We start from the raw sequence: 12,837 nt of genomic DNA, 5'->3' as shown, positions 1-12,837 counted from the left end.
TTCTCTTCAACACTTCAATGTTTATTCAACATTTCACAATAAAAGTCAGGAATGAGGCAGTGCAGAAGTACATAACCAGCAGTCCTCCAGGACCTGGTCTGGACCATGAACTCCCTGCTGGGACGTCTTCAACACCTGATTCTTCTGGAACTTTTCATGGATGAACATGAGAACAAGTTTCCAGGATTCTGTCTTCAGGATGTCCTCCTGGACGGGACGTCCTCCCGCCATGTCCAACCCCTCCACAATAAAGCCTGGGCCACGGTCCACGGCAGTCTGGTCATGTGGTCCAGGAGGTCAGAGCAGTGTGGATGGACACCCTGGACCTGTCCCCTCTGGTCCCTGGACACGTCCCCCCAGCGTCAGTCCTTCATCCTCCAGGAACAAGAGTTAAATGATCAATACCTTCAAACTACAGTAACATTCAGTGCAACGGTGCTGTACTTCTTATACTACACCCCTCCCTCCAGCAGTACTTCTTATACTACACCCCTCCCTCCAGCAGTACTTTATACTACACCCCTCCCTCCAGCAGCACTTTATACTACACCCCTCCCTCCAGCAGCACTTTATACTACACCCCTCCCTCCAGCAGTACTTCTTATACTACACCCCTCCCTCCAGCAGTACTTCTTATACTACACCCCTCCCTCCAGCAGTACTTCTTATACTACACCCCTCCCTCCAGCAGTACTTTATACTACACCCCTCCCTCCAGAAGCACTTTATACTACACCCCTCCCTCCAGAAGCACTTTATACTACACCCCTCCCTCCAGCAGTACTTTATACTACACCCCTCCCTCCAGCAGTACTTCTTATACTACACCCCTCCCTCCAGCAGCACTTTATACTACACCCCTCCCTCCAGCAGCACTTTATACTACACCCCTCCCTCCAGCAGCACTTTATACTACACCCCTCCCTCCAGCAGCACTTTATACTACACCCCTCCCTCCAGAAGCACTTTATACTACACCCCTCCCTCCAGAAGCACTTTATACTACACCCCTCCCTCCAGCAGTACTTTATACTACACCCCTCCCTCCAGCAGTACTTTATACTACACCCCTCCCTCCAGCAGTACTTCTTATACTACACCCCTCCCTCCAGCAGCACTTTATACTACACCCCTCCCTCCAGCAGTACTTCTTATACTACACCCCTCCCTCCAGCAGCACTTTATACTACACCCCTCCCTCCAGCAGCACTTCCTGTCCTGAATGTGCGTCCTCACTGCAGAGCACAAAGCATCATGGGTAAACGTTGGCGAGTGGTTCAGGAGACATCGCTCCAGACCTGGTGTCCCCTGCAGGACGCCCCAGCTCCAGACTGCAGACGCCTGCAGGACTTTTATTTCTGGTCAAGTCCACAGCAAGGTAGGGACGGGGAACCCTGCAAGCCTTGGTATATGACCACCACCCCCCCCAACCCCCCCACTTTACTCACGGTGAGAGATGCCTGCAGTCCTCAGTCTTCAGTGTCTGAAATAAAAAGGTTCATGATGTCCAGGCTGTTCTAGATCACAGGTGAACACAATGTCTCAACAGATGTCCCAGGACTCTAAACACAATGTCTCAACAGATGTCCCAGGACTCTAAACACAATGTCTCAACAGATGTCCCAGGACTCTAAACACAATGTCTCAACAGATGTCCCAGGACTCTAAACACAATGTCTCAACAGATGTCCCAGGACTCCAGACACAGCAGTCTGGAGACCAACGATGCCTCCTGTTCAACTTGCTGTCGCACTGACTTTTGAACAGAGCAGCTGGAGGAGCAGCAGTCTGCAGATACCACACAGTGCTGGACCGGACCGGGTCCACTGAAGGTCTACAGCGAGGACCGAGCTTCACCAAGAGGTCCAGGACTTCAGCATCAGTCCCAGTTCAGGTCATTCTTACCTTCAGGACTTGGGCCGGAGCAGAGGACCCTGAAGACCAACGGGGGCAGTGAAGACCTGGAGCGGCACTCGGGACTTGGGCCGGATCAGAGGACCCTGGAGACAAAGGGGGGCAGTGAAGACCTGGAGCGGCACTGGGAGCGGCAGGCCAGCAGAGCTCTGCTCATTCAGACGGGCTGCTGTCACTCACACATCAGAGCAGTTGAACATTGAGCCAATCATCATCATGTTCTCACTGGATCACACATCAGCCCCATGGAGGACCCAGACCTGGGGACCCCACCACAACGTGGACCTGATACCAGCAGTCACGGTCCACCAACATGAAGAGAAGCCCACCCCAGTCAGGTCCCAGGTCCCAGTCCTCCATGTGAGCAGAGGTCTGCAGCTGCACGGTGATGCCAGTGTTTCAAGGCTGCAGTGAACTGCAGGAGGACTCACCGCGCTAGCCTGGGCCCCCACGGCTCGGCCCCCACGGCTCCCCTGATGAGCAGAAACCAGAGTTTAGAGTCAGCATTCCAACATGTGACAGTTCCCTTCAGTAACACTGCTGCAGAGCATCACAGCAGTGGGTTGCAAGAGAACAGTTACTGTGTGCAGCGTGTGGGCTGGGCGGTCCACGGTCCAGGACCACAGCCCACACCGTGCACCGTGAGGTCCAGGACCACAGCCCACACCGTGCACCGTGAGGTCCAGGACCACTGAGGTCCAGGACCACAGCCCACGCCGTGCACCGTGAGGTCCAGGACCACTGAGGTCCAGGACCACAGCCCACGCCGTGCACCGTGAGGTCCAGGACCACTGAGGACCAGGACCACAGCCCACGCCGGGCACCGTGAGGTCCAGGACCACTGAGGACCAGGACCACAGCCCACGCCGGGCACTGTGAGGTCCAGGACCACAGCCCACGCCGGGCACTGTGAGGTCCAGGACCACAGCCCACGCCGTGCACCGTGAGGTCCAGGACCACTGAGGTCCAGGACCACTGAGGTCCAGGACCACAGCCCACGCCGTGCACCGTGAGGTCCAGGACCACTGAGGACCAGGACCACAGCCCACGCCGGGCACTGTGAGGTCCAGGACCACAGCCCACGCCGGGCACTGTGAGGTCCAGGACCACAGCCCACGCCGGGCACTGTGAGGTCCAGGACCACAGCCCACGCCGGGCACTGAGGTCCAGGACCACAGCCCACGCCGGGCACTGTGAGGTCCAGGACCACAGCCCACGCCGGGCACTGAGGTCCAGGACCACCTGCTGGCGTCAGAGATGACTTCTTCTGCTCCAACTTAATACTGCGTGGAAGTGGGTCTGCAACACACTGCCCTCGGCAGGTTGCAGTAGAAATGCTGCACACCTTCTCTCATGCCCATTCCACTAGTCAAGCATAAAGCAGCATTAAGTCACTGAACTACTAGAGGCAGGCAGTTATTTATAGTCTCCATTACACATTAATTAAACTGTTGGAGTTTTCCCTGAGGTTTGGCCAGGAGTTCCTCCTAAAAGTCTGCTGTGAAGATACTTCTGAAATACTAACCTTGTGCACCATGAAGAGGCCTGGGCAGCTCCTCCCCACACACTGAAGTCCAACCCTGCAGAAGAACCAAAAACACATGGTCAGCACGTGGCGCAGCCTGCAGGAGGACCAGCGCAGTCGTGGAAACGTGTCCCAGGTCTCATTGTCACCGTTCAGCCACCATCAGAACTGAGGTGAAAGCAAAACCTGGCCTGATGTGGCCACTGCAGCCCCGGGCTCTGCCCACCACACGGGACGTTCCTCCAGGCTGCACCGTGGCTCCGTCCCGGCCACCGTACTATATTAAACCCCTTATTCCTCGGGAGAAGACCCATCCAATATGGCCACCGTGCTAATAGGCCGACTTTTAGAAGTTTCTAAAACCGCCTGTAGTTGTGTCAACCAAGGTCGTAGACTATCAAAACTACCGTGTGGCCTTGTTTCTACTTTAATTCAGTCTCATACTGTGACGACCACTTTACAGCTAGACCTCGTTAGCATCAAGCTAACTCGCTGCTAAAACGCGGTCGACATGCTTCACAAATTTCCAGTCAAATCCTGAACTAAAGCGAGAGAAACGGAAGCAGAGCTGCACACAGAGTGGCCTTTGTTAAAGCTGATCGATCGATCGACTGACTGATCCTCACCCTCTCTGCTCTGTCACGACACATCTCGCGCTGCATCTGACGGCGGGAAGAGGATCGGCTACGGACTCGCGCGGTATTTATAGCAGGCTGCACGACAGCTGCACTCGCTTTACGACAACACGGGCTGCCTTCAAGGACACTCGGAAATCGGAGACTTTGCAGAGATGATCACCCGTCCATCCTCCATTCGTTCATCATCAGTTTATCCATCCCTCCATTCACCTGGCAGCCTTCTAACACAGGACAGTCTCTACTTTTAAGGCGAGTCTTTCAGCCACGACGGGTTCAGGCTATGCTGGATCATTATTCATCCATCCATCCATCCATCCATCCGATTTTATTGAATTCAACTTTATTTATATAACATCAACTACAAAGTCATTTCAATGCACTTTTATAGAGAAAACTCAACATGAGCTTAACCCAAGATTTCAACTGGAAGAAACCTGCAGAACCAGAAATAGAGCTTTCTGCTCCACTTTCTGGGTGTGTGAGAGAGAGAGCAAGAGAGACAGAGAGAGAAAGAGAGACAGAGAGCGCGAGAGAGAGAGAGCATACTACAGGAGAGGTGAAGATACAGAAAGGTTGAAACAAAAGGTTCTTAGGGTTATAATAATAGTAATAATAACAAAGTGAGCTGGGACTGCTAATAGAACACGGAACACAACCTATAGAAGCAGGTCAGGCCAAAGCTAAAGACATGTTGGAGCAGAAATCACTTCACAATTCACTGGTTTTACCTTATTTCACTTCCTATGTGGAGGTATGGAGAAATACTTGTGCAACTTCATTTTAAAGACTTTTTATTCCGCAAAAAAAGGAATTGTACATGCTGGCTTTCGTGAAGGTCTTCCCATGGAGAAAAGTCATGGACCTTGTGGAGATAAAACTACTCAAACACTGTATGAAGCAAAGGATAACTTATTGCCGGGTAACATTCACAAGTTGTTCCGTGAGAGAGAGAAAGGTTACGATTTAAATGTAAAGTTGGTTAAAAAGTGAAAGTCTGCAGCACCCTGAAGCTTGTTACCAACCGTGGAGTAAAACTATGGAACTAATCGTGCGGAGATTAAACAATTCTGAAACTTAATTCAGTTCCAAAAGTTGAGTGGCCGATTGAGGCTCTGCTCATAATGAGTGTTTGACTGATGGGCTGCAACTTTGTACAAAACTGGACTAGATATTTCGCTGTTTTGACGATAAACTAGGAAAGAAATTCCATTTTAAATTAAAAACGAAATTAATGACAAAAATGCAAAGGGGGGAATGAAATCAGTTTGCTCTTCCTTCTCCTCCCTTTCCAACATTTAAACCAGATCGTCTCTTCTGCAGCTCATTTACTCATTGGGACGTTTGGTTTTTTAAATGTTCCTCATAAAGATATATGGATATATGAAGTCTTTGAAAGACCTCAGATATACAGCTCACTTAGATGAATTAATCCATAAAAAAACATTTTTTAACAGGTTTTTTGATAAAACTGTGGACGGCCCATTTTTCCTGTTAAGACTTCATGTGGCTCATTTCATTTCAGCATTTCTGACGTTTAAATGGTCAAACAGCATTTCCACTCACTGCCTGGACTGTGTTTTGAAAGACAACTCCCGGAATATCACACTCACTTTATTTAAAACATATGTCACTTGCTCTGGGGTACAAATGCCTGGAAGGAAACAACAAAAAGTACAAATGGATACTTGGCTTCAGAACTCTGCTGACATTCGTCTCAACACAAGTTTCAAATGTTTCAGGATCAGCCAACAACAGAACTCCAACCCTGTGAGCACTCCAACACTAAAACCCAATTTAAAATAAGATACTGACAAGTGGCTGCAACTAGATCAGGATCAGGATCAGGATCAGGATCAGAGAAGGAAAAGGTCAAAAACAACAAAGAGGCGTGAGAACAGTTAAAGGTCCCTTCATGGAGGCGTTCAGGTTTCAGCAGAACCTTTTCCTGGTTCCTCCTGCAGCTCAGAGTCTCACCCTGCCGGGACCCAGGCCAAAGACTCCCCGCACGGGACCCGGGCCAAAGACGCCCCACATGGGACCCGGGCCAAAGGAGCCCCGCCGGGACCCGGGTCTCCTCACTCCATACAGTCGGGGTCTGCCTGGGCCATGTAGGCGTCCAGCTCTGCGTCCAGGTGACCCTTGGTCTTGGACATGTAGGCGTCCAGCTGGTTGTCAAGCTGCTCCCGGGTGACGACCGGCCGCCCGACGCCTCGGCCCCGCCCACGACCACGCCCTCCTCGACCGGCAAATGCGCCACGTCCACGCAGACCGCCACGCCCTGCCGCCACAGCACAGAGTCAGTCCAAACATCACAACTTCCTGTTTACACTTTAAAGGAGGTCGTCGTCCTCCAGCGCCGTTATGGACTGGAAGAGTTCTGGGAATCCCAGCAGGAGAGTTAGGGTTTAGGGTTAGGGTTAGAGGGGATAGGGTTAGAGGTAGAGGGGATAGGGTTAGAGGTAGAGGGGATAGGGTTAGAGGGTTTAGGGTTAGGGTTAGAGGGGTTAGAGCTAGAGTTAGAGGGTTTAGGGTTAGAGGGTTTAGGGTTAGGGTTAGAGGGGTTAGAGTTAGAGGGTTTAGGGCTAGGGTTAGAGGGGTTAGAGCTAGAGTTAGAAGGTTTAGGGTTAGAGGGTTTAGGGTTAGGGTTAGAGGGGTTAGAGCTAGAGTTAGAAGGTTTAGGGTTAGAGGGTTTAGGGTTAGGGTTAGAGGGGTTAGAGTTAGAGGGTTTTGGGTTAGAGGGTTTAGGGCTAGGGTTAGAGGGGTTAGAGCTAGAGTTAGAAGGTTTAGGGTTAGAGGGTTTAGGGTTAGGGTTAGAGGGGTTAGAGCTAGAGTTAGAAGGTTTAGGGTTAGAGGGTTTAGGGTTAGGGTTAGAGGGGTTAGAGCTAGAGTTAGAAGGTTTAGGGTTAGAGGGTTTAGGGTTAGAGGTAGAGGGGATAGGGTTAGAGGGTTTAGGGTTAGAGGGTTTGGGGTTAGGGTTAGGGGGTTTAGGGTTAGCGGGTTAGGGGGTTTAGGGTTAGACGGTTAGGGTTAGAGGGTTTAGGGTTAGCGGGTTAGGGGGTTTAGGGTTAGACGGTTAGGGTTAGCGGGTTAGGGTTAGAGGGTTAGGGTTAGCGGGTTAGGGTTAGCGGGTTAGGGTTAGGGTTAGGGGCTCAACTCCCACGTCTCAGTAACAAAGTAACACCAGAGAAAACTTTTTCCATTTGCTGTGAAGTGCGACGTTGAGAGAGCCGGTGGATGACCTCCTGACCTCTGATGACTCCTCCTCGAGCTGCTCCTCTGGACAGACCTCCTCCTCTTCCTCCCACTCCTCCACGATGACGGCCTCCTCGACGCATTTGCATGCGGCCGGCGGCGCCACGGCCTCGCATGGAGCCGCCAGTCAGAACCCGCTTCCCTGTGGGAGCAGCAGAACCTCTCAGTTTCAACAAGGACAGCAGAGCGGGTTCCGGCCCTAACCTTACCTAACCTTACCTAACCCTACCTGACCTTAACCCAACAAGGACAGCAGAGCGGGTTCCGGCCCTAACCTTACCTAACCTTACCTAACCCTACCTGACCTTAACCCAACAAGGACAGCAGAGCGGGTTCCGGCCCTAACCTTACCTAACCCTACCTGACCTTAACCCAACAAGGACAGCAGAGCGGGTTCCGGCCCTAACCTTACCTAACCTTACCTAACCCTCTGACCTTCCGTCACCTGTGACCTCCCGTCACCTCTGACCTGCCGTCACCTCTGACCTGCCGTCACCTCTGACCTCCGTCACCTCTGACCTGCCGTCACCTCTGACCTTCCGTCACCTCTGACCTTCCGTCACCTCTGACCTCCCGTCACCTCTGACCTCCCGTCACCTCTGACCTGCCGTCACCTCTGACCTGCCGTCACCTCTGACCTCCGTCACCTCTGACCTGCCGTCACCTCTGACCTCCCGTCACCTCTGACCTCCCGTCACCTCTGACCTCCGTCACCTCTGACCTCCGTCACCTCTGACCTCCGTCACCTCTGACCTCCGTCGCCTGTGGCCACACAGAAAGAATCACAGAAAGCGTTTTGTGTCTCAGGACAGACGCACCTCTCAGAGAGAGCGCTCCCCGCATCACGCCTCCTCGGGCCCGTCCTCCTCGCAGACCCCCCCGGCTCATCCCCCTCATGCCGCCCCGGCCCCCCACCGGTCCTCCTCGCAGCAGAGCCCCTACTGGCCGGCCCAGGCGGGCCTGGATGTTGCTCTTCCCCAGACGCTGCTTCAGGCTCTGACAGGAACAACAGTTCATTGGTCCACACAGATCAGAACATTTTCACACTGACAAAGTGCTTGAACATTAAAACCACAATACAATACAGAGTGAAGCCAATAGAGATAAAAAGTACATCAGTTTATAAAAGCCAAGCAATAAGAATGACTTTTGAGACGAGACCTAAAACCGCATAGTGAGTTTGCCAGTCTGACTTCCTCTGGCAGGGAGTTCCAGACCCCGGGGCCTGTTCTCTCTGTGTGGAGCCACTAGAAGGCCCCTGTCCGGGGACGTCTCCCCCAGAACCAGGTTCTCCTTCTGGTGCAGGGCCAGATTTAGCACCAGTTCTTCATCTTAATACGAGGGAATGATGTAAGAAGTCGTTCCCTCAAGTCAATAAAGCGAGGGAACAATAAGTTGCTCCCTCAAGTTTGGACCAGATCACTGGTACAGTCCATCCCCTGGTTCCTGGACCAGACCTCTGGTACAGTCCGTCCCCTGGTTCCTGGACCAGATCACTGGTACAGTCCATCCCCTGGTTCCTGGACCAGACCTCTGGTACAGTCCGTCCCCTGGTTCCTGGACCAGACCTCTGTTACAGTCCGTTTCCTGGTTCCTGGACCAGACCTCTGTTGCAGTCCGTCCCCTGGTTCCTGGACCAGATCACTGGTACAGTCCGTCTCCTGGTTCCTGGACCAGACCTCTGTTACAGTCCGTTTGCTGGTTCCTGGACCAGACCTCTGTTACAGTCCGTTTCCTGGTTCCTGGACCAGACCACTGGTACAGTCCGTCCCCTGGTTCCTGGACCAGACCTCTGTTACAGTCCGTCCCCTGGATCCTGGCTCTCACTCTAGACCAGTGGTACAGTCCGTCCCCTGGTTCCTGGCTCTCACTCTAGACCAGTGGTACCAGTGCCTCCTGAGTTTGAAGCGTGTCCTTCCAGAACCACTCATTCATTGTGAACAACAGTAAAACACTACAGGGGGTATTTGTGGAGACGTGGAGTGTTTCAACATGGCCGCCACTCACCTGCTTGTGGTTAAGGGCGGCTTGCACCGACGGCCGGTTCTCCATCTGCTGAGCTAGCCGGCGGTTGCGGGCGCTAGCCAAATGCTGCTGTTGCATGGTGGCTCGAATGCTTACTGCAGAGGGCTGCTTGTTCTTCAGCATGTTAGTAAAGCTTTGGGAGTGGGAGGGAAACACAGGGAGGACGTAAAGAAGGGGAGAGGAGATGAACAGAGGAGGAGGAGGAGGAGGAGGAGGCAGGGTTCCACAGCAACTCATTTCTGAAGAAAGCATGACGTGGGTCTGTGACAAACCTCCACCTGCTGGTACCTCCGTCACTCTCAACCCCCTGCTGGTACCTCCGTCACTCTCAACCATCACTAGCCACAAATACTCTGTTGAAAACTGCATGTGTGTTTGAAAGTACCAGGAGAGAGAGAGAGAGAGATACAGAGAGAGAGAGAGAGACAGAGAGAGAGAGAGCTCTGGTGTGCCTCTTACAGGCCTCCAGCTTGCCGGGTCAGGGTGGTCCCGGAGCAGCAGAGGCCCTGGACCTCCACCCAGCCTCTTACAGCATGGACCGTGACCTGGAGCTACACCACCAGGGCGTGGAGCCGGGCGAGGACCAGGGAGGCCACGTCCAAGCCTGGGCTGGGCTTCAGCAGACAGGAGAGAGAGACAGAGAGAGAGAGAGAGAGAGAGAGAAGAGGAGCTGTACTTCCGTTGATGGAGAGAGGACAGCCAGGAGGCCTGGACCCAGTTCACATGGAGCCGGAGGCACCAAGACGGACCATGGTCTGTGTGTGCACCGCCGACACAACCTGCTGGCCAGGGGCCCTGCTGGGGCCCTGCTGGGGCCCTGGGTCGGCCCTGTGTCGGCCCTGCTGGGGCCTCATGGCTGGGTGAGCGGTGCACACACATGGAGCAGTGGGACCAGCATCCCTGCCGGCTCTGGTTCCAGCAGAACCTTCATGTGGACTAACTGCTGAGGTGCGTTCTGGAGCCTCACCGCTCGTTCAGGGACACTTTGGTGGTACTTTTCAGGACCACTTTCTGGGACGAGGCTGTGCTCATTGTGACTCCTAGAGAGAGCAGACAGGAGAACAGTTACTCATTGTGACTGCTAGAGAGAGCAGACAGGAGAACAGTTACTCATTGTGACTGCTAGAGAGAGCAGACAGGAGAACAGTTACTCATTGTGACTCCTAGAGAGAGCAGACAGGAGAACAGTTACTCATTGTGACTCCTAGAGAGAGCAGACAGGAGAACAGTTACTCATTGTGACTCCTAGAGAGAGCAGACAGGAGAACAGTTACTCATTGTGACTCCTAGAGAGAGCAGACAGGAGAACAGTTACTCATTGTGACTCCTAGAGAGAGCAGACAGGAGAACAGTTACTCATTGTGACTCCTAGAGAGAGCAGACAGGAGAACAGTTACTCATTGTGACTCCTAGAGAGAGCAGACAGGAGAACAGTTACTCATTGTGACTGCTAGAGAGAGCAGACAGGAGAACAGTTACTCATTGTGACTCCTAGAGAGAGCAGACAGGAGAACAGTTACTCATTGTGACTGCTAGAGAGAGCAGACAGGAGAACAGTTACTCATTGTGACTCCTAGAGAGAGCAGACAGGAGAACAGTTACTCATTGTGACTCCTAGAGAGAGCAGACAGGAGAACAGTTACTCATTGTGACTGCTAGAGAGAGCAGACAGGAGAACAGTTACTCATTGTGACTCCTAGAGAGAGCAGACAGGAGAACAGTTACTCATTGTGACTGCTAGAGAGAGCAGACAGGAGAACAGTTACTCATTGTGACTGCTAGAGAGAGCAGACAGGAGAACAGTTACTCATTGTGACTCCTAGAGAGAGCAGACAGAACAGTTACTCATTGTGACTCCTAGAGAGAGCAGACAGGAGAACAGTTACTCATTGTGACTCCTAGAGAGAGCAGACAGGAGAACAGTTACTCATTGTGACTCCTAGAGAGAGCAGACAGGAGAACAGTTACTCATTGTGACTGCTAGAGAGAGCAGACAGGAGAACAGTTACTCATTGTGACTGCTAGAGAGAGCAGACAGGAGAACAGTTACTCATTGTGACTGCTAGAGAGAGCAGACAGGAGAACAGTTACTCATTGTGACTCCTAGAGAGAGCAGACAGAACAGTTACTCATTGTGACTCCTAGAGAGAGCAGACAGGAGAACAGTTACTCATTGTGACTCCTAGAGAGAGCAGACAGGAGAACAGTTACTCATTGTGACTGCTAGAGAGAGCAGACAGGAGAACAGTTACTCAGGAAAGACATTCCACAAAGTACAGGTTCTGCAGCTTTTATGCTCAAGACCCATCTGACCACACACTACAATTAATGAGCAGACACTTGATCACCATTTGAGCCTTTCACACCCGTTTCATGGCTCCACAGGACATCCAGTCCTAGTATAGTACTTCTATATAGACATGGACAGTAGAAACACACCGACACCCAGCTCAAGTCCTAAGCTTCAGTTACTTGCTGACACTGAGTACTAAGCTTCAGTTACTTGCCGACACTGAGTACTAAGCTTCAGTTACTTGCTGACACTGAGTACTAAGTTTCAGTTACTTGCTGACACTGAGTACTAAGCTTCAGTTACTTGCTGACACTGAGTACTAAGCTTCAGTTACTTGCTGACACTGAGTACTAAGTTTCAGTTACTTGCCGACACTGAGTACTAAGTTTCAGTTACTTGCCGACACTGAGTACCTATTAAATGCCATGAAAGCCTAACTTATTCACCAGGTCAGCAGAATGTGAAGGCTAGGTGTTAGCATGTAGCACAGTGGACTTGTGAAGGCTAGGTGTTAGCATGTAGCACAGTGGACTTGTGAAGGCTAAGTGTTAGCATGTAGCACAGTGGACTTGTGAAGGCTAAGTGTTAGCATGTAGCACAGTGGACTTCAGTGACCCACTGAGGTCTGGCTGCCTGACCAGGTACCGGGTCCAGGTCCAGGTGTCGGCCTCTGGTCTGGCTGAGTCCGTTCAGACAATGCTCCAGAACCACCACGGGCCAGGGGTCTGCTCCAGAACCACCAGGGGCCAGGGGTCTGCTCCAGAACCACCAGGGGTCTGCTCAGAACCACCAGGGGCCAGGGGTCTGCTCAGAACCACCAGGGGCCAGGGGTCTGCTCCAGAACCACCAGGGGCCAGGGTCTGCTCAGAACCACCTGCCACACTCACGCCAAAGGTCCACTTCAGAGCCCCGAACACATTTCAATGGACTGTTCGGAACTGACGGGCAGGTTGGACCTGGGCTAATCGAACTACTGAACGAAAGAGAAGTCGTATTGTCGGTGCAGTTCTACCAGCGTTGAGAGTGAAGAGGGTCGTTTACTCACTGTGGAGGCTGGGTTCGGGTTCGGGTTCGGGTTAGCAGCGAGGCCGGTTAGCAGCGAGCTAGCTTCTGTGTATTCCTCCGTCTGGTTACAGTCGATCATCAGGGAGCTGGCTTCGCGTGCGCTGACAGAAAACGGCCACTGGAGC

At 52.4% G+C, this 12,837-nt stretch overlaps 1 protein-coding gene and 1 long non-coding RNA gene across 3 annotated transcripts; both read right to left on the bottom strand.

The window, feature by feature from the left end:
• On the bottom strand, positions 1-4,109 carry LOC308147934. The gene is made up of 6 exons (XR_013937172.1): positions 4,066-4,109; positions 3,440-3,494; positions 2,346-2,387; positions 1,906-2,000; positions 1,449-1,483; positions 1-375 (listed from the first exon to the last, which is right to left on the bottom strand). It is a non-coding gene; the product is annotated as an uncharacterized lncRNA (long non-coding RNA).
• A 742-nt stretch (positions 4,110-4,851) lies between these two features.
• Positions 4,852-12,829, bottom strand: chtopa (chromatin target of PRMT1a). 2 transcript variants are annotated; one of them, XM_080521323.1, is made up of 6 exons: positions 12,693-12,829; positions 10,322-10,394; positions 9,337-9,487; positions 8,148-8,325; positions 7,325-7,471; positions 4,852-6,355 (listed from the first exon to the last, which is right to left on the bottom strand). In XM_080521323.1, exons 2-6 carry the CDS (start codon positions 10,384-10,386, stop codon positions 6,153-6,155), a joined length of 744 nt encoding a protein of 247 aa, XP_080377449.1. In that variant the 5' UTR covers positions 10,387-10,394; positions 12,693-12,829; the 3' UTR covers positions 4,852-6,152. The 2 variants fall into 2 exon arrangements, with proteins under 2 accessions (XP_080377449.1, XP_080377448.1); XM_080521322.1 differs by having other exon boundaries at positions 9,337-10,394; positions 12,693-12,766.
• Positions 12,830-12,837: the final 8 nt, after the last annotated feature.

Source organism: Blennius ocellaris (genome assembly GCF_963422515.1).
Source record: "Blennius ocellaris genome assembly, contig: SCAFFOLD_216, whole genome shotgun sequence".
Lineage (NCBI taxonomy): Eukaryota > Metazoa > Chordata > Actinopteri > Blenniiformes > Blenniidae > Blennius > Blennius ocellaris.
This window is presented reverse-complemented; position numbering and strand designations above follow the sequence as displayed.